Raw genomic sequence first — 24,198 nt, forward strand, 5'->3', positions numbered from 1 at the left:
TGTGTGTGTGTGTGTGTGTGTGTGTGTGTGTGTGTGTGTGAGAGAGCCCCATCACGTCCCTCTTTTCTTTACATTCTGTGGCATTTCCTGCTGTGGTCTGTCTTTATATGTAAACCTCCATTCTGCAGTGCCAGGAGTCCATATGGCCCTAATTGGAGAAGGGACATGAGGGGCCACGTGGCTCTAGTGACAGAGGGACTTTTAAGTCCACATGACTCAAATGGGAGATTAGCAGAAGAGGTCACACGGCTTACTGGAAGTGAGAGTTTTGTGCCTGCTGCATGGCCAATGAGCGTATGTCAGGTGGACGAAGACTCCTGCGGTCTGGAAAGCAGTCAATTGCTTACAGGTTAAGGTTCTTACCTTGAGTAAGGGAACTATGTTTTGAGGTTTATAATTTAATTGAAGTTGAATGTAGGATGTTGTGAAATTAACATCATTGAGAACAATCCTTTAAATTATATTATACTAGCAAAATACTGTTACGGATTTGGAAGTCTTTTGCACACAGTCAGTCAGCAGCCCCTGCAGTTCAGTTATTTTGATAAGTATGTGTTTATAGGTAGGGTCCCGTCCCTTATGTCTCATGGGAATTTCATGTGTGGGCTGCGGGTTTATTTTTTAGTCAGGGTTTTTTACAACAACAGTGGCACCGTCGCCTCGCTCCACCGACGGCATAGCGCACGTGTTTCTGGCTGCGGACGTGGGTGGGACCCCTCGCTCCAGAGCCGACTCTGCCCACGAGGGCAAGGGCGCGCCCTTCGTCCAATCAGGAGGCTCATCGCCTCAGAGCCGACTCCGCCCACGAGGGCAAGGGCGTGGCCTTCGTCCAATCAGGAGGCTCATCGCCTCAGATCGGGACTCCACCCAGAAGGGTGGAAGTTGCCCCGCCCACCGTGGGCCTGTCCAATGAGGGACGGCCAGTGAATCTCACGACGCAACTGTCCAATCAGGAGGCGAGTGGCCGGGGAAGAAATCCCTCCCACCTCAGGAGAGGCTGAGTGATCGGCGCATTCTGTCTTGCTGTATGGGTCTGCCTCGCCTGGTGTCGTCTGATCCGTGGAAGATTTTTCGGCCTTAATCGCCTCTCGCTTCGTCCGCCTTCTTGCTGGCTGGCGTCCGTCGCTCTATCCCTCGTCCCAGGTGCTTGGTGCTGCATTGAGGCGGTGGGTTCAAGTCCTGCTGAGCCGATTCGACCAAACCGCACGAGGCAGACAGGTGGAAGTGCAGACTCTTGCCCTCAGCTCGCCTTCCCTCCCGAGATGAAGGGCCAAATAAAGGCCGTGGCCACCATTTCTTTTGGGTGTGTGCATGTGTGTCTGTGGGCCCAGTCTATAAGTAGCAATTGTTAAAGTGCATTGTACAATACTTGCATTCCTTCTTGAGTCGGTTTAACTCTGCTCTTTTTGTGCTCCCCTGCCCCATTATATATAAACCCCGATTGTTCAATGTACCAGCTCGTTGTCTGTCACTTTCTTTCATTGGTTTTGCACGGTGCGTATTGGGAATTAGGGAGGCCGACATGCCGTAATTGTTCATTTGGACCGACGGACCTTGGTAATCCCCGCTCCGTTTACACCCGGTTCGGGCTCTGTAAACGGCCCGTTCCGCCCGAGGTCCTCCGAGGGTGTGACCTCCACGGTAATTTGATGACGTGGGTACTTCGGTATATTGAAATTTGGCTATTAACCATACCCCACGCCGTCAGAGAATTGGCGAGCACGGTCCTTAAGTGATCCGTGACCTTCGGAGTTGTCTGAAGGTTACAACTTAAATTCCAGGGTGTTCAGTGGAGACTACCCTACTGCTCCCCCTAGTGGTCGTTTATCGTCACCGAACCCCGGCCCACAACAATACAAAAGCTGACGGGTCAATAAAGTGGGTTGGAGGGTGGGGGGGGGGAGAAGGAGAGAGGGAGGAGGCAGGTGTCGGGTGAGAGGGAGTAGTGAAGGCAGAGAGGATTAGGAGAGGGGAGTTATGGGGGAGTTGGGGAGAGCGACACCTCACCAAATGTTGCGATTCACTGTGGGAGGGAGGGAGGGGTGCGTGAGAGAGAGACACACACACACCAAGAGAGCGACAGAGGTGTGGGAAGAGAGTGCTGCACTTTATGAGGAGGGGGGAGCAAGGAGGGGACAGTGAGAGAAAAGGGTGGGGGAGAGGAAAAAGAAAAGACAGGTGAGGGGCGGAGGTGGGGTTTGCAAAGAGAATATGTGACGCTTAATGACCGAACACGAAAAAAAAAAAAAGAAAAAAAAAACCTGTCAGAACAGCTGTCCACACAACGACACAACAGAGTTTGTAAAGTAATCAGTTGGCACATCTGCAAAACTTAGATATTTCAGTTCCAGAAAATTTGTGGGAAAATGAACCAAAAGCAATCACTTGAAAACATTGAAGACTTACGCTCACGTAAGACGTTATGATCCCATCGGGCATGAACTTCAAAAACAAAGCATTGTGACCAGATATCAAACTTAAGTACAAAAAAAAGAGAAGAAGGCATTGCTAATTGAGTTAATACTGGTGATTCTGGACTGACGATGCAGAAATCAAGAAAATGACCAAATACCAAGACCTCAAGAATGAAGTGAAAAGATCCTGGAAGCTGAAGAATAACAAAGTTGTACCAGTGATGATGAAGAACCTCATGGGAATGATGAAGAAGAACCTCACAGAGATATTAAAAACCATTCCTGGGAATATTATAACAAACAAACTTCAGTTGGAAGTCGTATCTGTAGCTCAGTTACGATCCTGAAGAGAGCCCTCGGCACAAAACTTTGAAAACAGAAAACTTCACAGCTTGTTCCGTGAATCGTGACCCCTTACCAAAATGAAGGTGGATACTTTGAGCCCACCCTGGGAGGACTCCATTCCATATTCTGAAATCCACATGTGTTGATACCAATGAACAACACACACACACACACACACACACACACACACACACACACACACACACACACACACACACACACACACACACACACACACACACACACACACACACACACACACACACACACACACACACACTTCCATGATGGTAATACAGTTTATATACGTCCGGAAGAGTGAATCCGGTTTGGCCAGGCATTCCGAGGGCGTGGATCCCCGGTAGCCGAGACCGCGTGGTTACTGAGGTACATTGGATCGAGACAAAATAACCCTACGCCACGAAGTCGAGATATTGGCGTTCCGCGGTCAGTTAAACGACCCGCCGGCTCGCGGAGTCATCTGAGCGATGACCTATAATTCCGAGGAGTTTGGTGGGAGATGACGCAAGCTTTCCCCACCTCGTGGTCGTTCTCGCCACCGACCCCCGGCCCACAACAATACATAAAACCGACAAACACAAAGATTTACCTCTTTGAAAGAGGAGATCAAGTGGGTAATTAGCAAAATTGAATTGAAAAATATATCACAGCACAGAACACAAAATGTCGATCTATGCTCTCTGTCTTCACAACCAGATCACGGCAAGCACGTGGTCAGATGGACCTTATTGTTTTTATATATGTATTGATGCCCAAGTGAGGGGTGGATTATATTCGGAGATTGCATAAAAGGTTAAACAGTGATATTGTGTTTGTGCGTGTTTGTGTGTATGAATGAAAAAAACGAGATATGTGTGATGATTGGCATTTGTTTTGGTGAGGCCTCTCCCACTGATTTATCATTATCTTTTGGTGGAAAATCCACGATACTGTTTCTCATATATTTATTTGATTCTTGTATATTTGTGGTGACAATATTTCATACTATGAAAATGATGCAACTAAACAAAATGAAAGGTGAAGCAGGGCATCCCCCAGCTGAACTAGCCTCCCTGGGGACGAACTCTCCTCAGAGGATTTGTGTTCCTCGACAAGGTAATGCTGTAGTTAATGCAGATATCTTGACTGTAGGAGGTGGCCATTCTGGGTTAGCCAATGGGAAACACTTATCTGAATGCAAAATGCGTAAATGTGGGATTTGCAATTGCAAAACTTTTCCTATATTTACCACAAACAATATAATTAATTGTACAGTAACAGCTAGATCTAACAAATTAAATGAAACCAAATAATTAATTACAAGTAAAACCTCAAACATAGATTGCTTATTCACTTGTAGCAAATGTGCGATGTATTATGTTGGTGAAACAATGCAGAGATGTAATGTAAGAATGAATGCACACAGGAGTGGCACAAGAAACCCAGATAAAACAACTGGTTGTCCACTACTCACTTGTCACTTTACACATTGGACACTAAAAATGCGAGCTTCAGTGTTCAAGTTGTAGAAAAGATGAGTGGCATTGGCCAAGAAATGAAGATGATGGAAGATAAAACAATCACACAATTACAGAAGCGGAGAAAACTTTTCTGTATTAAAGAACTAAGAACTGCTTACCCATATGGATTAAATGAAAGAATTAATGATACTTACATACAACATAACGGCCAAAACATAATCACCTCTGTTTTTAACACCTTAACACGAGCTGCTCAGAGACAGAGTACATAATTATGGACGTAAATGTCCAGTTATAGACACACCACAACAAATCGTAAATGAGTGGTTAGATCTTCACCAATGAAATATCTGTAGATTACTTAACATCAGTAGAATTAAGATCAATACTGTTACGGCTGTGGAAATTCGCAAACCACCATTCAGGGCCCGTAGGTGAGATATCTCTAAGTACATGTGTAGTTAGCCCCAAATCTGTTGTTTAGAGGGAATTTATGTGATTCATTCGGGCTGCGACGCTTTGAGATAGCCGTTTTTCTGTTCTATCTTTATTTTGAACCGCTATAACCATCAAACCACCACCAAAAACCCTCCACCACCCTCACCTCTCTCCTTCTATGGCCATTCCCGCACCACCTGTGAACACTGAGCATCAGGCTGTCTTGGGCTCGTTCAGGATACGCACCGAGCCGCGAGTGCAAATAGCGGCCTTTCCGAGGGAGAATTCGGATCAAGAATGCTAGACACCCACTTCTGATCCGTCCAATAAGCAAGGGCGGAGCGGCTTGGCCCCGCCTCTAGGCGCGTCCGTGTGAAATCGAAATATGCAAATTATAGGATCAGGGGAGGTTCACACCCACTTTTCCTCCATCCAATGGGCGAGCGTGGTTCCGCCCCCGAGCTCATCCTGATCCCGAAATTTTCATATTGTTTCTCCTGCCGGCCTATAAAACGCCGAGCGCAAGGGGAATCGTGGCAGAGTCAGTTTTTTTGGCAGAGAGTGAGAGTTTTGGTAAGAGAGTCATCGAGCAGAGTGTGGCAGCAGCAGAGTGTGGCAGAGAGTGGAGTCGGGTAGCGAAGGCACCGAGTTGGGTTCTGCAATCGGCTGAGGAGAGTTGGGGGAAGAGGCCAAGGAGCTCGGGTCCGAGGCGAGAAGGACGGCGGTCGGCGACGAGGTCGCGGTGGGAGATCGCTCGTCGCAGGACCCAAGCCAGCCAGCCATTCTCCCTCCCCCCAGAGCATCAACAATTCCCCCTTTTCCCCCACGCTGAGATAGTGCAACAAAGGGGGCCCCGTTCCCACCCCACTCCAAACGTCGTGCCAATGAAACCCGCGAAGGAGCATGGAGTCAGGGCACAGCCACGCGGCCACGTCTGCGGCTCATCCGCCAACGCGTCACGAGGACGCGGGTAGGACCCACCCGGTCTCGTGGACCTGGCCGCTCCTTCAGGTCCCGCGCACATATTGGCCTACAGGCCCGTCTGCCCCCTTGTCTATGAGGGTGGCTTCTTTCCTTTGCTTTTGAGTGAATGTGTGTTGGCGCCGTCTGTAAAGTAGAACTGTGTAAGTGTTGCCATGTGTGCGTAGTCAGTAGTAACTCTGCGTCGTTTCTTTTGTTTTCCTGCTATAGGTGCATTTTGACTGTTTGGCTGTATATGTGTGCTCTCCGTGTGTCACGTAATAAATGTGCATTGTGTGAACTGTTTTCCCGTTTTGCTTCGTCTTTTCTTTATGGACCCTCCATCCTGCTTCACGTAAAGGGTTCGTAGTGGGCTTAATACGCCCGATAATTAATCGGAACCGTCGAGGCCGACGATAACACCGCTCGGTTATCCCGATAGCACGGAACGGACCGCTTAAGCGATTCGTGTCAGGAGTCGGCCTGCGGCGAGGTACCATCGCCCGGTCAACCATCCGCGCAGGTACTTAGGTAGATCGAATTTGGCGAGCAACCCTATCCTGCGCGGGTGGGCAATTGGCACGGTCGTGGTGGGATTAAACCCCCACCCGTGACTAGCTCCCGGCGTTGTTCCGAGAGAATCACGACAGAATTGTCCGTTCTGGTGGGTGGGGCGGCCGCCATTCGAGTCGAGCGGCCGATCGCACGCCGGCGGGCGTGAATTCGCAACAATACTTTAAAAAACAGCAACTGAAATTGGTTTGGCAAATCGTTCACAGATTAATGGAAGAGGATGATCAAGATCATCTCCCAATCCAACACATGGAAGCAATTTGGGACATGATTGACCATAGAATATATAAAGAGAAATCGAAAGAAGTCAATCGTAGAAAAGACAATGACATTAAAATTACTAGTGCATGCCCGTACGTGCGTGCCCGTACATGTGTGGCTGTACATGCGTGGCCATACTTGCGTGGCCGTACGTGCAAAAAAAAACAAAAAACTTTCAAACAAACATACAGGCCGTTTCTTCACTCTCGTAAACAACGACTGGATTGGGGCATTGTGTTTATCTATAAATGCGCATAAGAAATCGAGAAATTATTAGAATACACTATCCGGAAGTCGGTACGTTGTAACCCGTAATGGGGAACGCGGCTGAGAATCTCTTCCCCATCGGCCACGCCTACGCAGCAACGTGTCCTGTCATTGGTTGGTAAATAAATAGCCATAGCTTGGGAAGCACTTGTCCGATTAATATCAAACCTTGAAAAGGCACATCCACAGGGCCCCAGCAATATACCTGTCATGTTTCAATGAGATCAGACCAGTGGTAGTCGAGAAACAGCGGTCACACACACACACACACACACACACACACACACACACACACACACACACACACACACACACACACACACACACACACACACACACACCTGGAATTATAGATAGATGTTTGATAACAGAGGTGGAAATGATCAAAAGAGAGAAAATACTCCAACAGAAGGAAGTGTAGAGTAAACTTTCAGAAACAGTACAACAGAGAGAGCCACCAAGGGTTATGTACACTTTGAAATGCAATTAGGGGAAAAATATTCAACTATAAGGAAACTGTGCAATCTATAGGTGTAGAGGAATGGTTGAGTAACACACATCATTGTAATTGTGAACATTCCTTATTTAAAGATCCACATGATAAACATATTATCACAGGTGATCTCAGAAAAGTGAAGGATAGAAAATTACATGCATTACTTACAAAAGGACCAAATTGTAGAGAAAATAAAAGGAGTAACTGGAATAAAGCAATGGAACTTGCAGTGATAAGATTGACGGAATGGATGAGTGAACCAATTGAAAAACACTAAGTCCGAAACACACAAATGGCTTTATGGTTGGAGGAGATATCGGCCATGGGCCAGATATGGTCCACGTGCACCCCCCCCCCCACAACCCTTTGACCCCATATTTTTTCTGAAGCCTTAGGGTCCCCTGAGCATGAATTCAACTGGTAACAGTGAATAAACTGGGACTCACTATCCATTTTCCAACCATATCTGACGATACCCTCAAAATGTCAACTTTTCCTCAGTTTCGCACATAAAAAATCCCCTGAATGATAAGATTTCTGCAGTTGCCCAATAAGTATTAATATTAACAAATTATATATCAAATGAAGGATTATCACATGCAGATTTTCAAAATAGAGTCACCTGTCAAATTTAATAGCGTTATGTTTGTCCCAAGAAGTGATGAAGAGGAGTACCTCGCTTTTCCTTTTGACAACTCAGATTCAACTCGGATATCTGAAATAGTAACGTATATGCATGCTCATTTTACCTGACACAAACAAATAAATATTTCTATGATATCACAAATTTTACTACCTTTCTATTGATACAAAATTGTCCCACACCAACTAAAGATGTACCAGGTATTACGTCTTAAACATAAGTACATCACTGTTGCAACACCCAACATGTAGTCACCAGTAAGACGTAAGACTGAGAAAATATTCCTTACTTCACATAAAGAATATAAATTATAAGTTTATTTAAGAAAAACAATTGAATCTCATTATGTCATGTCCACAAAATGTCATTGTGCATGGATTACGCATAATATTCATTATCGCTGTCGTCATCACTCTCCAATGCCTGCTCTATATCATCAAATGCATCCATATCTGAATCCTCATCAGAGTCAGTGTCGTCAGGTGTGACTTCAGCAATGTCAGCCAGTTGCCATGGGAGGAGATCTCCTTCATGCCATAGAGGATCAAGGTTCCCATCCTTTACCTCCCAACCATGTCCCTGACTGGCCTTTGGAATCTGTGGTTGTGGAATATGCGCGATCTTCCAATTCCGTACTTGGTGGTTTACTCTCCGAATGTGCTGGGTAAGAGCTCGCTTACAAGGTGGTAAGTAGCCATATCCACATTCCCTGAAGGCACAAGACGACTTTGCCTGGCACAGAGCTCGTTTATACGAATGAGTCGCAGATCATCAACTTTTGACACCTTTGACGCTCTACCGTACATGGCACACGTGAAGGTGTCCAACTCATCAATGAGCTCATCAGGAATATCCCAAACATCGCCCAGTTTCTCCAGAGTAGAGATATATTTTGGAAAGCGCAGAAGAGTTTTCACAGGTTTAAGTTTGCCAATTCCTCGGAAGGCAGTATTGGTGTCACAGCCACTATAAGCATGGAGTGCCATGAGAGCTGTGCACTTTTCTTGGCCAAAATCTGTAGCTAGTTCCCTGCATTTACCATCCTCTGCTTGTTGCCTTTGCCTGTGTCAAACAGGACAGTTGTACCATGAACAGAGGCAGCATAGTGTAATAGGATGAAAAATACATCTGAGTCTGGACTTTTGACTCGGACAACTTGATCGTTTCTGAGTCTAGCATACTGAACATACAGTATCATACGAGAGTCAGTTTCTTCCTGGGTTGATTTCAGCAGTGGTAGCTCCTCTCTAATTGTTGTTTGGCCATCAGCAGATGTGAGCAAATATGCGATGCCCTCACATACAAAGATCACTCGCCTTCCATGCAACCTTGATGCATCGCTATCACCACTCCAGAGCCGAAGCAGAAGTTTGATGAGCTGTATCTTGTTCTCATCATTTGACAGGAACAATTTCCAACCAGGTGGTCTCTTTGTGGCTTCACCTGAAAGTAAAAGCTTTTCTCCACAGCCCCGACGTCGCCTCTCCATCGACTTCACTGAATCAGGCAAATATTGATCAGTGCTAAATACCACATCTCCTGTTTTTCCAATGATGTGAAACACTTTGTAAGAGATCTGACTAAAATTACTTGGTATTTCTTTCAGGTAATAGAAGCAAGCATTGCCATCATACAGAGTCAATGTTTCATTGGTTGGTGGTACATCAGCATCATGACAATCCTTGATCAGGTTTTGAAATGCCTTTGCTTTGTCAGTCTTAGCAAGATATCCATCAGCTGTCGCGATGCTGTATGGTACGGGAGTTAATGGATATGTCAACCGTTCTTTCATATCGAATTGTAAGCCCTGGTTTTGTGACTTTACAAAGAGTTGAAAGGCTACATTACCCTGTTGCTTGTATTGTATGACCTTATTCTTGGTTGTCTTCATCTTAGATACCTTGTTCATGTCACTCAGAGTTTTGAGGTTCAGTCTCTTCACAGGCTCAAAGAAATCTTTACTATTCTTCAGTTGAGCTTCAATAAATTCATCCCGTGCTTTTTTCACCAACAGTCAGCCTTTAGAACATCGTCTGAAACAGCATCAGATGCAGCACTTCCTGATGAGAGTATCAACAATTGATCATTTGTCTCTATATTGAAAGGATTAAGAAAACTTCCGATGGTATCTTTGGCCCTTTTCACCAACTTCTCTCCTTTTGTGACCTCTGTCGGACGTGTATCACGATGCTTTGTTCCCTCTCCACTGTCCAACATGTGAGCCATTCCAAGTGCAGCATCAACATAAAGAGACCTTGCATGTGTTGTCCTAACCCATCTCTGGTAGGCCTGGTAGTTGGTGAGTAGTCCAGATGTATCTGCTGCACTGGTTCCAGCACCACCATGTGACTTAGCGTGCCTCATGAAGGTCTCCTCCATGGTTTTATCCACTGCACAACGATTGCCAGGGATAAAGGAGCGTGCGACACTGATAGCTCCTCTCTTGATCAGTGATACTGCCCTGGGTGTGAGTTGTCTATATTAGCTATGAACACAGAGAAATATGTCAGATACCTTGCATAGTTCTGTCCACCAAAACTGAAGAAGAGAGACGCCATGCGAATGACGGATGCAGCATACAAAAGAAAGTTGTTTGTCTTTACGGCTTCAAGGTGTGATAGAATTAAACAGACATTGTCCATGTATGACAACCACAGCTGGGCAGTCTTCCCCAAACATCCATTTGCGACTCCTTTTTTGAATTCTGCATACTGCTCTATGAATTGGACAATGGAATTGTCCATCAAGACAGCATTCAAAGTATCTTGGCCGTGGGAATCTACTAGGGCACGTAGCTTATCTGATGATTCCTCAGAGAAAGACGAGAACAGATCATCAGTGCTTTTATCTTTGAGGTACTCCTCTATGAGCAATCTTTCAAGACATTCCAACATAATCTTGTGACAATGTAGGGCTCTGTCGTAGTACTTCCCGGACATCACAACACCCAAAGATCCTCCACTGATTAGTCCTGCTTCTAGGAGACCATCTGCTAACCCAGACCCAGCCATCTTTTTGTCAATCATCTTCATATAAGCGCATACGAGGTGGAATGTGCCAATTAGAATTATGTGGCTCTCATACTTGTCTGGTGAGTTCCACACTAATGGGTAGGCCTTCATGCAAACTCCCAAGTCAAATGTAGTAATGACATAAGGCTGTCCAACTTCTCTGGTGGCCTCTTCAGCAGCACGCAAGCATTCTTGTACAGTTTTGTACTCCGTTATGGGATGGTTAATGACTGAAATGCGGATATGGCTAACTTACCACCTTGTAAGCGAGCTCTTACCCAGCACATTCGAAGAGTAAACCACCAAGTACGGATTTGGAAGACCGCGCATATTCCACAACCACAGATTCCGAAGGCCAGTCAGGGATATGGTTGGGAGGAAAAGGATGGTAACCTTGATCCTCTGTGGTATGAAGGAGATGTTCTCCCAAGGCAACTGGCTGACATTGCTGAAGTCACACCTGACGACACTGACTCTGATGAGGATTCAGATATGGATGCATTTGATGATATAGAGCGGGCATTGGAGAGCGATGACGATAGCGATGATTAATATTATGCGTAATCCATGCACAATGACATTTTGTGGACATGACATAATAAGTTTCAATTGCTTTTCTTAAATAAACTTGTAATTTATATTATTTATGTGAAGTAAGGCATATTTTCTCAGTCTTACGTCTTACTGGTGACTACATGTTTGGTGTTGCAACATTGATGAACTTATGTTTAAGATGTAATACCTGGTACATCTTTAGTTGGTGTGGGACAATTTTGGTATCAATAGAAAGGCAGTAAAATTTGTGATATCATAGAAATATTTATTTGTTTGTGTCAGGTAAAATAAGCATGAATATACGTTATTATTTCAGATATCTGAGTTGAATCTGAATTGTCAAAAGGAAAAGCGAGGTACTCCTCTTCATCACTTCTTGGGACAAACATAACGCGATTAAATTTGACAGATTACTCTATTTTGAAAATATGCATGTGATAATCTTTCATTTGATATATAATTTGTTAATATTAATGCTTATTGGGCAACTGCAGAGATCTTATCAGTCAGGGGATTTTTTTTATGTGTGAAACTGAGGAAAAGTTGACATTTTGAGGGTACTGTCAGATATGGTTGGAAAATGGATAGCAAGTCCCGGTTTATTCATGTTACTAGTTGAATTCATGCTCAGGGGACCCGAAGGCTTCAGAAAAATATGGGGTCGAAGGGTTGTGGGGGGGGGGGGGTGTACGTGGACCATATCTGGCCCATGGCCTAATAGAGAAACATGTAAAAAGCAGAATTGTTGATTTGAAAAGAAAAGTTTGAATCAATAATCCAAAAGTAATTTTAAACAATCAAGAGACAAGTGATTATTTAAAACGGCTGCAAACACAACATGTTATTGTTCCAATTAACAAAGCAAATAATAATATTGAATTTGTATGCAAAACATTCGACATTGAAACACTTTTGGAATAATTGGGCTTACAGACTGGACTCTCAAAGACCTACAAAATAAGTAATGATAATAAAATAGACTTGATACAACACCATGCGAATCACTCAAAAGCGAGAAGGCTGTTCGTTCCAGATAAACACCATAAATTACCATTCATTTACTGGATCCCAAAAATGAACAAAACCCCTTGCAAGATGAGGTTCATCCTCGCAAGTAGAGAATGCACTTTGAAACCATTGTCAGGTAGTATTGCAGGGGCGATGAAACTAATTTATAAATGTTGAACATGAATGCCACAGATCCAAGGAGCTTTATGCCATTTCAACCAGTTCACCGCAGCCTGTGTTTCCACAAACAAAGGTGGATGATTGATTCACCTTTGTTGATTGCAGGGTCAGCAATAGGGATAGTAACACCCCTGACATCCAACTCAACAGCTGGAGGATCAGTCTGGTCAGCCGCTCAAAGTAACCAGCCCAGCGGGCCTTCACTTCGGACTCCTCTGTCAAGAGCCCACAACACTCCATTCTAACTGCAGTACACCGAGGGATGGGCTTGGAGTAATGCAATGCGCAAATTCCCCTGTAAGCAGGATGAGCATCACTTGACCACAGGTGATGCTCTACCCCTCACAGATTCCTCGCACATAGGCCTCCTTGTCCACCCTCAGTGCAGGTCTAGTTTTATGCCTCAACTCCCTGAACAGCTCAGTTCTACCATTAAACCTGGCCCTGCAACTCTGCCCAATGGTATCCAGTGTCCCTTGAGAGACAAAATTCTTTTTTGCCCGATGGTGAGCTCCAAGACATCCACCAGCAACATCAAGGATGGTAGTCTTGAAGGCACTCCACAACTCTTCAGAATTTCCCCAAAGTACCCAGAGCACTAAAAAATCCCCACTTAGCCTGTTTACAAACTCCTCAACTACCCTCTCATCCTTGAGCTTGCCAACATTCAGCCAAGGCTGGGAGGGTACCATTCTCCCAAATTTAATCTGCAACTTCAGAGTTGGTACAACAAGCCTGTGGTCAGTATTGAGGAACTGAGCACTCCGGTAGACCCTGCAGTTCTGGATCATCCTCCAGTGACCATCAACCAGCACACGGTCAATCTCCTTTGCCACATCACCAGCATTGGAATACCAAGTCCAGTGATGAGGCTGTGTGCCCTGAAATTATGAACCAGTCACCCGAAGTCCTCGACTTCTTGCAACGTCAAGGAACTTGGTGCTATTCTGGTTCACAGTTCCAGATCCATGGGGACCAACACATGTCTCATACCCATGAGACATGTTCCAGTCGATGCATTGAAATCAGTTCCAGTCGATGCTTTGAAATCCCCCAAGATGAGAAGAGTATCTCACCTGGGGCACTGGTCAACCACAGATTCGAACATGGCATGGAATGCGTCATTCACGGTGAGATCACTTGCCTCAGTCGGAGCATATCCAGAGACCAGGGAAACAACACCCAAGAAGTGACGAAGCCTTCGTCTCATAATACACTCGTTGACCGATGTTACCTTGATTATCATTGAAGTCAGATTGTTGGACACAGCTACAGCAACTCCTTGGGCATGGTAATCATCAGAGCAACCTGACCAATAGTAAGTGTAACCACCCGCCATGATCTCGCCACTATCCGGTCTCCGAACTTCAGCGAGTGCTGCAATACCAATGTTCAAGCGCTTGAGCTCAGATGATAATAGAGACAGGTGATCATCCTCTCTTTCGGATTGGACATTCCAGGCACCTACCCGAAGGGACCGCCTCAGGTTAACCCAAGGAAACCACCATCTGGTGGACGACACCTCAGCATCACCCTGAGACACACTACCACAATCCAACCCGGGAAGGTTACCCCATGTTTTTCCTTCTATCAGAGTGGGGGTCCCAAAGGCTTTTCCTCAATCCCGTATCCCGGTGAGCTGCCCTGAGAAGGGCAGCTGCAAAGGAGGTGCTCCCATGGAGTGGGTTTTCAGTTTTCTTTGCATTTTTATTATGTTTTACCGAGTGAATGGTTTTACGTTGGCCAGAGTGCAAATACTGCCACCAAACTCCAAAAAGAAAGTAACCCAACTGCAGGAGGACATCTGCAGACAGTTGGGCATTAGAAATGGATGACCATTGGCTCACAAGGACCTCCTCCGGCCTTTGATAGGTTTTGTTTTTTTATCCTGCTGGGTGTCCACGTCCATACACCCTCCTCACCAGAAAACCTGATGGTGGAGCCGGTTTTGTCCCTGACAACCTGACCAAGAAACAGGTTGGTACAGGTTTATGTGCTACCTGTAGCAAGCCACAGATCTAATCTGGCTTGACCTGACAGACATCACACTGACTCCAATCTGCCGATTCCTGAAGAATTGTTGATATTGACCAAGCACTAAGTGTGTGTGTGTGTGTGTGTGTGTGTGTGTGTGTGTGTGTGTGTGTGTGTGTGTGTGTGTGTGTGTGTGTGTGTGTATGTGTGTGTGTGTGTGTATTGGGTTTTTTTGTTTACTTTGTCGAGGCTCGTGTGAGAGCTAACACACAGAACGTACAAGGGGAGCAGGGTGGGAGAGGGAAAGAAAAAAACAGTGGGGAACAGAGACATGAGGAGATCTGTTGAAGGGAGAGGGATGGGGTGGGGTACATGGTAAACATGATGGACACTACAGGGACTTTCGGGACGGAAAGTAGGGAACTTGAAGGAGGTACGTTTCGGATGGATTAGTGGGGGTAGAAAAGATCGTGGTTTTGGATGGGGGAAGATGAGAGGTGGTGGTGAACAGCTGTTTTGAAGACCTGGAGGGAAGAGTGGGATTGAAGAGAGTGTGGGAATTTGTTCCAAAGGTGGGGAAAAGAGGAATGAAAGCGTGAAGGTGTGCAGTGGCTTTTGATGTTGGTAGTTTTACCAGAAGGGGGCTGCTAGCAGACCTTGAGCGCCCTGCCGAAATATGGGGGGGGCACATCTCAGACAGAGCAGGAGGGGGGGGCGAGGCCAGAGAGGAGACGGTAGAAGGACAAAAACCACCGACCTGCCTGTGGTGAGGGGGGGGGTGAGGCCGGAGAGGAGACGGTAGAAAGACAAAAACTACCGACCTGCCTGTGATGAGAGTGAGAGGCCCAAAGACTCAGCCTCATTGCGGGAGATACCAATGATCATAAATACCTTTGTTTCCACAGCGTGAAGCTGAGAAAGGTGAGAGGCGGGAGCACCAGCCCAGAAGGGTGAGCAGTACTCCATCATGCTGTGGGCGAAAGCTTTGTATGTTGTCAAATGTGCCAAGGAAGGACTTTGCATGACTGAGGATGCCCAGTCGGCGACTGGCTTTGCAGGCCAGCTTGGAAATGTGGTTTTCCCAGGAAAGATCATAGCTGACAGTGAGACCCAGAAGCTTGAATGAAAGGACTTCTTCAAGAGGATTGTTGAGAAAGTATATTGTGGGGTGAGAGTGGGGGGGGGGGTTGGGTGGGAGGGGGAGGGTTTCTAGATGGTCCTTTCGGAGAAGCATGGTGAGAGTGTGATATTTGTCAGGGTTGAAAGATATGTTCCACGTGTTGGACCAGCTTGTGATTTTGTCCAGATCTGCAGAGATTGAACAGGCTGCTGCTTGCCGATCTAAGGGATTGCATGGTATGGCAGAGGGTGGAGTCATCCGCAAAGAGATAAAGAGGATTTTTCAGCAAGTCAGAGAGATCATTGATGAATCACAGTGTTGTTCATAAAGCACAACATTTTCTCTCTGCTAACTCCCTCCCCCATCTGCCTCTTTTTCTCTCTCTCTCTGTCCCATCTTCGCTCTGCTCCCGCCGAATACAGAGCAGCACTCTCCTACACATCTCTCTCTCCTCTCTCTGGACGCGTCCGGCTGGTGTTTATGTCTAGATGGGAGTTTGTCTCTGGATAGCTTGGCTCCGGACGCGTCCCGGCGCTGTTTTTGTCCACATGGGTGTTTGCCTCCAGACGTGTCCGGGCAGTGTTTGTCTCCAGACGTGTCCAGGAAATGTTTGTCTCCGGATGTGTCCGGACAGTGTTTGTCTCCGGACGTGTCTAGGCAGTGTTTGTCTCTGGACGGTATTTATAGTTTGACCAGTAGAAAATGGATTTCAGACAATATTTTGTTTCCATCTTCACTGTCATTCCATGCAGAAGTATTTTGATGAGACAATATGAATTGTACTTATTGCTGCACCGTACGTCTGCCTTCCCTTCCTCTCACCTCTCCTCACTCTGTATCCCTTCTCACTCTCCCTCCTTGCTCCCCCTCTCTCCTCTCTCTTCCCCTCCACCTCCTCACTCTCCCCCCTCTCTGTCTCCCACCCCTCTCTTTATTTTTCCCCTTCTTTTCTCCCCACCCCCCCCCCCCTTTTAGTATTCCTATCAGCGAAGCGACGGGTGGTATTTGCTTGTATTTAATTTGCTAGTATTTAATATATTTATTCGTATTTTATATATCATATAGCAGGCAGTGCTGGTAACCTGCAACAGGGAAGATGGGTGGAACTATGACTGGCCAATCAGTGCTGCTTCCTGAGTGGTACTTTCTGGAAGTGTCATCAGGTTTAAAAAGCAGTAGCCTAGCTACAAAGTGAAGACTGGAGATTCTGCTGCTGATGTGGATTGATTTGTGTGGGGAGATCTGAATTTAGATGTATCTTTACTTTTGTTATTTGTGCTCACTAAATATTCAGAGGATTTTCCAAAAATCCCAATTAAAAACCATAATCGCCCCTCTTCCCCCACCAACTACCCACAGTCGAAGTCCGTTTGGGAGTTTGATGACCGTTTCACTGCTGTGATGTTCGGGTACCCATCTACACAGCAGTACCACTATGATGCGAGTCCCTGTCACAAGATCACTTCCTTCAAAACACCGGTCCTTGTGCTCAACTCCACCGATGATCCTTTTAACCCGAAACACAGTATGCTTTCCCACCATCAACTTGGTTTAAAAAAAATCAAAATTCTTTAAATTGACCATTCATCTTAACTGGAATCCATTGTATATCATGAGCAGTTTAACTCGGTGACATTTCCCAATTTCAGTGGGAGCTCGTGATTTTATAAATTATTTATGTATGGTAGCAATCTGAGACTCTTAATTCAGGGTTTCCCAACCTTAGGGTCGCAATAATGAAAAGAAATGGGGTCACGAAGCTACCCATCATGATGGCTTCTCTTATTGTGGTATATTAAAAAGGGGGTAGCAATGAGGTCCTGCTGCAACTACTTAAACTTCTTCCATTTTATGTTCCCCTGTATGTGAAACCATTAACTATGGAGGTAATCTTCCTCCAACAGATGGCACAACTAAAACAGTTAAGCCAATGCCATGTTCCACCCTCCACATTACTATCACTCCAAACTTCTGGGATGTGTGTGCCATCTCTATCGCAAAACCATACTTTGAGCGGTTGCGTCTCTCAATGCTCACGAGTCCAGGTTAGTAATCGCACAACAAAATTAAAATTTTCAGATTGCAAACATTCGCTACAATGCCTTTTTTTCGATAGGTGAATGTTCTTGTCTGTGCATGATGTCGGGGTTGTGAAAATTGCCACAATCTGAATCGGGTTAGAATTCGCCGCAGTCATGCTGAGGAGTTGGTTGCAAATCTCCTGCATTAAGTGGTTAGAATTCCTATTTCTTTGTGGGCCCACCTATCTTGATTTCCTTGTTTTCTTTTTTTTTTTCCTCCTCCAATACAATTAGGTCCTGCTGTACGTCACTCGGTATATGTTGTTTATCTTATACATTGTTAATAATGTGACGGCAAGATATTATTTTCAGGGGTCGAATTTTTAAAATGAAGAAAAAAAACAACAAAGGATACAGTAAACCCTTGAATATCACGCGGGTTATATTCCTGGATGATGCCACGATATTCAAAACCATGATAGTTAAAACTAAGGGCCGATGGGAAAAAGGGGGGTTAGATTCCTTGGCTTCGAGAAAATATGGAGGAAGGTGGTGGTAGCCAAAAATAAACGCATCACAATTGAAATAAACATGCAAGATAAATATAAATTTGCTTTACGATGAAGGATGAAGTCTCCTGCTGCATTGAAGGTTCAGAAACAGATTAAACATGGCTGCTCCCTTCTGTTGTGTATCTAAAGCCCACACCATCCCTCCTCTTACTCTCTTGCATCATTTCCCTCCATAATCTGTCCGTTTCTTTTTTTAAATTATCCTGCAACTCCATAAACCAGCAAATAAATAAAATAAAATAATCACTTTTGTCCATAGTTTTGTTTTAAGCTTCGGCGCCATTATTAAGATGTGCGTGAGAAACGACAAAAGGCTCGTGGTGCGAGGTGACCGTCACAACTCAGCTCAAAAACCGCTATTCATCAAAATTAAGCCCCATGATAATTAAATCGGTACATAAAGAGGTTGCTCATGATTGGTCAAACCCGTGATATTTAAGGCTTTACTGTCGTTACTTTGTCATCAAATGGTCAATGAAAATTCCTCATTCTATTAAGTGCTAGGTGAGGTGACTGTAAAATGCTAAGCTAAAATACAACCAGGACAATGGCATGACATATGATAGGTGGGGTGGAGGGGGGAATAAAGTGTCCATTGAATTATCAGTGATTATGGTTGGGAAGTTAACGTGCAACATCGATAATTCAGGTGCATTTGTTCATGTCACTGCTGACGCAATTTTTTTGGTTCATGCTGGTTTGTTTATGGCATTTCATTGCTAATACCCTTTTAAAATGAGTTCTAGCAATACATATTATGAGAGGAGGTAAATTTGATTTATTTTTTTTGAAAGGAATTTTGATGCTGTTGAAAAAGCAGTGTAGATCGGTAGAGCTCTTGGTCTACACCCTATGATGGTCAGAAGAATTGGTGTAAATGAAGACAAAATTAAAAAATGTGCTGAAAATGTGACACCATTAATTGCTATTAATGTAATTCATAGCAGTTGTGGTATTATGGGAAACTAGGTGAATGCACCCGGCGCTGCCCGGGTTCTTTTTGAATGAATTTAATCTTCTATACATATGTCTGACGTGAGCACAGTATCAGATCAGTATTGGGCCAGTGATAGGCTAAGGGGGTTGGTGAGGGGGAAACACACCCCCTCCCCCCCCAGCCGAGGGGCCTTGCCACATAGCCTATAACCTTCCCAGGGCCCATCCCAACATTTTTCGTTTCAGTGGTTCGCTCTTATCTTTCACATTTCAGGAGATTAGCGCGTGCAGACAAACAAACAAACAGACAAACAAAAACTTCAAATCATATGTTAGATATATTGTATATGGCGTACATATCAATCGGCTGATCTTGAAAAATTAATGTTACGAAATCAGGTGATGACGTCATAATTCGGAAACCGGAAGTCGGAAGTACAATTCTTTTACATCGGGACACTCCCGGGTACATGTTCTGTCAGCATGTGAAGTTTGGTGAGGATCAGTCCAGTACTTTTCGCGTACATAGGTCACAGAGAAACACACTTTCAACTATATATATATATATATATATATATATATATATATATATATATATATATATATATATATATATATATATATATATATATATATGAGTACCAGTATACTGGGCCGGTGTATACCCTGGTTAAAATAGGTGTACCATATCCCTGTGTCGTAAGAGGCGACCAGGGTTGCGTCAGGAAGGGCATCCGGCGTAAAACATGTGCCAAATCACTATGCGGATCATACGGATGATCCGCTGTGGCGACCCCTAACGGGAGCAGCCGAAAGAAGAAGAAGAAGAAGAAGAAGAAGAAGAAATATATATACATATATATATGGAAAGACTTTTAAGCCTTTTGATAGAATATCAAAATCAAGGTCACGTGCCGATTAGTAGGATGGGAATTCAGGAAAAACCTTTAAGTTTGTGATAGGACTGAAAGAAAGAACATGGTGAGAGTGCAGAAATGGAAACCTTTGATGCTAGTTGTGGTTGGTTTGAATGTTTGAAGAGGCGTAGCAGTTTGCATAATATCAAAGTGACTGCTGAAGCTGTGAGTGCTGACAATGAAATGACTACAAATTATCCTGATAGTTTGAAAGAAATTACTGAAGAAGTTGGCAACACACCTCAACAAGTGTTTAATGTGGATGAGACAGGGCTTTACAGGAAGCGTATGCCAACATGAATCTTTGTATCAGTTTGAACCTTTGTGAAGTTTCACCTCGATATGTTCAGCCACTTTCGAGAAGAAGATTTTTGAAGGTTTAAAATATATATATATATATATATATATATATATATATATATATATATATATATATATATATATATATATATATATATATATATATATATCGCTGCTGAATCAGTTGACCGATGATGTCATTAATTTGTTTTTCTTTGGACCATTTTATCCCCAGATGACCCTCAAAATTTTTCATACTTATCAGATGTAGTGTTCTACATATGAAATTATGACGTCATAACGAAGGCACCTATGACGTCATAAAAATCACATTCCCCATGAGGAGGACTTGCTATGTGCCAAGTTTAAATTTTTTCCGTGGTGCAGTTTCAGAGATAGAGGTCCAAAATTTTTCCATTTTTCCAACATGGCTGCCATACCACGTGATCTATGATGTCATAATTATCAATAAAACATTCTACATGAGTAGTCGCTCCTTTGTTGAAAATTTCATCTTAATCTGACAAGCAGTTGCAGAGAAAAACACAAGTTCTGTGTGTGGACAAACAAACAAACAAACAGACAGGTAAATGGACCCAAATGCAATGCCCTCTCCTCCACTGAGGGTAAAAAGTAGTTTCCCACATTTTAGTGTACGAGTATCATCCCAAAAGGTCATCGGGGAGCTTGTACATATATCACGTGCAGATAAAAAAAAAATAGTATGCGACGTCAAAATAATTTACATGGGGGTTATGAGACAATGGTCAAAGAAACATGGAATCTTGTGCTAAGTGTTCAGATGGGAATGACAAACAGACCAACACAGTTACTTAAGATAACGAATCTTCTCGTAAGGTGTGTTGTTTTTTTTTCTGAACATTTCAAATGTTCAAATTTCACATTGGACAGTAAATTTCCCCCTTGCCCAACACATACATTCCCTTTCCCTTCTACTAGCTTATTGCTGTCTTCCTCTTTTCTCCTCCACATATTTGACTCTCCTATCCTCCCTTTTCTCTTCCATCTCTTTGCTTTTCCAACCCTCTCTCGATTCACAGTCTGGTACCTCCCTGTGCAAAGGTAATATGTAGATGGCCACTAAAGCATTTACAGTACTTGAACTGACCATGAGGTGGTGTTGTCCATCTTGTTTGAATCTTTCAAACTTTCCCCTCCCTCCCCCCCCCCCCACACACATGCTTTCTATTTCATTCACACACTGTGTTTTATTTAAATTCAGTTTTGATTTTGAATGTTCATCGTCTTATGTGGGCCTTGATGCCATTTTTTCTTTTCTTCTACTCCTTCTCCCACATGCTTTCAGCTCTGCCCCTGGCACAAGCACGAGAAAACCCATATGTCGCATTGGTCGTGACATCTCGAGGTGGACATATTGGTTTCCTGGAGGGTGCCTTTCCTCGTAATGACAGCTACATGGACCGAATATTTGGCCAATTTTGCTCTGCTGCCTTTGAGCACCGTGAAGAGCTGACCGCAGCTTGTCAGCCACCTTGATGAAGAATGTCTTGGATAATGGATTGTTCAGTGATCTTTTAACAGGGTGAGGAAACCCTCCATGCATTTCGATCAGACAGTTGTCCTGGCTTTCAAACACCTCAAGATTTTCTGCTCGCACTCCAGGCATCCAAGTCCACTTGTGCCGACTGATGGTCAATCAGAGTTTTACTGCGGTTATGTTTTAAAAGAGTAAATACACAAGTTGAACTTACTGCCTTCCTTTTTCCAACATCTTCCTTTAAATTGTATGAGATCAGTTGTCGACTCTTTTAATTTGCCTGACTGATGTGTCGAGGCCGAATGATTGTTTTCACACATTTGTCTTTTTAATCTTGACCTTAATGAAGTGCACCTCGTGATTACCTGTTGCTGCCAGTCTACTAAAGCACCATCTTTCTCCTTTACTTGACACTCTTATTTCTCACGCTCAAAACCGTCTTCTCTCAATCGTTCTGCGCTTCCCGTAGCCTTAAATGTTCACACTACGCCATCGTGCTGGCTCGTGCATACAATACAACACAGCTTTTGTCGGATCGTGTACGACATCTGGAGGCTGTCGGGTCTTAGTCACTCCTGCCTTGTGTCTTGTATTTTGGACTTTTTCTTTTACACTGGAGAGTAAGTGATTGACATTTTTCTATAAATGTGTAAGCTAACTTTCGTGTCCTCCGTTCTTCATTGAACCTCTTCTGATGTGCTTAGCAGTTCCACAAACAGCAGCAATAGGTGGTGTATTTTGTATTATTATAATTATTATTTATAATTATTATTATTACTTATCATTTGTACTAACTTATTCTTATATTTATTTTATTATGTAATTCTGCTTTTGAGTGGAATTTTTATCTGAGTGATTAATGCAGTAAATCGATGGCATTTTAAATTTCCCATTACGTCACTAAATCTTTATAATGTTGAGCTTACGAGAAACATCATTTTTGATGAAAAGAATTGGTAATCTCCGTTACCGATAGTTGTGACGACATCACATTTTGAAGAAGAAGATCCATTTACTATTCTCAGAGTTCTCTTTCTCTTTGAATTTGAGTGTATTAAAATGTTCTTGTTGTGGTGGACCTCCGTTAACAGTTGCAATGTCTTGTTGATGCTGTAATCCTGTTTCATGTTACAATATGATTATAGATTTGGTTTTGACAAAGCCGTGGGTTATGCTTTTGGCCAAATGTTGTAAATGTTCAGATGAGTTTCTTCCAGCTACTTTTGGCAGAAATGGTGAGCCTTTGCATAATGGAAAGTTGTGCCTTATTCATTGGCCAAAAGACATACTGTGCATTTCCTTGATGTGCTGTCCACTCCATGGCCCATTTAGTTTTTCAATATGAGATTTGCATTCGGACAGAGCGGCGTCACACAGGTGGTTGTTTTGGTGATTCACAAGCACCTTGTCACCTCACCGTTTGATTTTAACCTGACAGAACAGGCAGTTTGGGTTTCTTTGTTTGTTTGTTTTTTTCCAGGCTTTTCTGTTCTTGGGTGTAAAAGTTCAGGCTTGTATTGCTTTCATGATTTTTTGTAGATAAGCTATTCAGAAAGTGCCAAAAATGTTTAGTTCTGTCGCATTTTTTTTTCCTTTGCCAATGTTGTAATATTTGTGACCATTACTAATTTGTGCCTTGTAAAAGAAAAGCTTTAGTAGATTTCAAATATTTTGGCCACATGTATTCCAAAATGTTTACATTTCCCCCACATCTATAATGATCTGTTGTGCATCGCGGTTTGTATCGTATTCAGAAGAGATCTCAGTAAAGTTTGTGCTCAGTTGTAAGACTTTTTGTTGATTGGTTCGGTTTGGTTTTTTTTGGAAAACTTCAAATCGTATTTGTTTCCACTGACTTCATTTTCCTGGTTGATGTGGGATTTGTTTTTCAACTGCTATAAAATTTGTTGAAGTTTCAATGGCTTTCTTTGCTGAACCTGAAAAGGTATAATCAGAGTACAATGGAAATCCAGTCCTCGTGAAAGTTGGTGTCCATCTGCATTGGTGGACAGGTGAATTAATTTGACAGTGCATTGATTGAGGTATCCTAACTGCCGGGGGAGGCACGGAGAAGCTGACGTGTCTGATGTTGACCCCTCCACAAAGCAAAAGTGCTGCTCCTCATCTGCTCCAGAAAAAGATTACCATCCGAAACGTCAGCTCGTCCTTTCCTTTCCACGACGATTAGCGTACTGCGATCACCATTC

General features: G+C 43.8%; 2 protein-coding genes across 10 annotated transcripts in view; one reads left to right on the forward strand and one right to left on the reverse strand.

Annotated features, from left to right (window-relative positions):
• Nucleotides 1-23,781, forward strand: part of ABHD3 (abhydrolase domain containing 3, phospholipase) — a 70,302-nt gene extending 46,521 nt beyond the window's left edge. For all 9 annotated transcript variants that reach the window (XM_085847045.1, XM_085847046.1, XM_085847049.1 and 6 more), the window contains 2 exons: nucleotides 17,086-17,251; nucleotides 21,800-23,781. In XM_085847045.1, coding sequence (XP_085703171.1) covers nucleotides 17,086-17,251; nucleotides 21,800-21,990 — 357 coding nt within the window. In that variant the 3' untranslated portion in view covers nucleotides 21,991-23,781. The remainder of the gene's footprint in view (nucleotides 1-17,085; nucleotides 17,252-21,799) is intronic.
• Nucleotides 251-11,000, reverse strand: LOC147017414 (uncharacterized). Its single transcript, XM_085847716.1, is given in 7 exon segments — nucleotides 251-324; nucleotides 7,911-7,950; nucleotides 8,302-8,567; nucleotides 8,570-8,911; nucleotides 8,914-9,876; nucleotides 9,996-10,339; nucleotides 10,591-11,000. Coding segments are annotated over 7 exon segments (2,439 nt in total).
• Nucleotides 23,782-24,198: the final 417 nt, after the last annotated feature.

Source organism: Eptatretus burgeri, chromosome 11, assembly GCF_056783735.1.
Source record: "Eptatretus burgeri isolate ZD-2024b chromosome 11, Ebu_testis_v1, whole genome shotgun sequence".
NCBI lineage: Eukaryota > Metazoa > Chordata > Myxini > Myxiniformes > Myxinidae > Eptatretus > Eptatretus burgeri.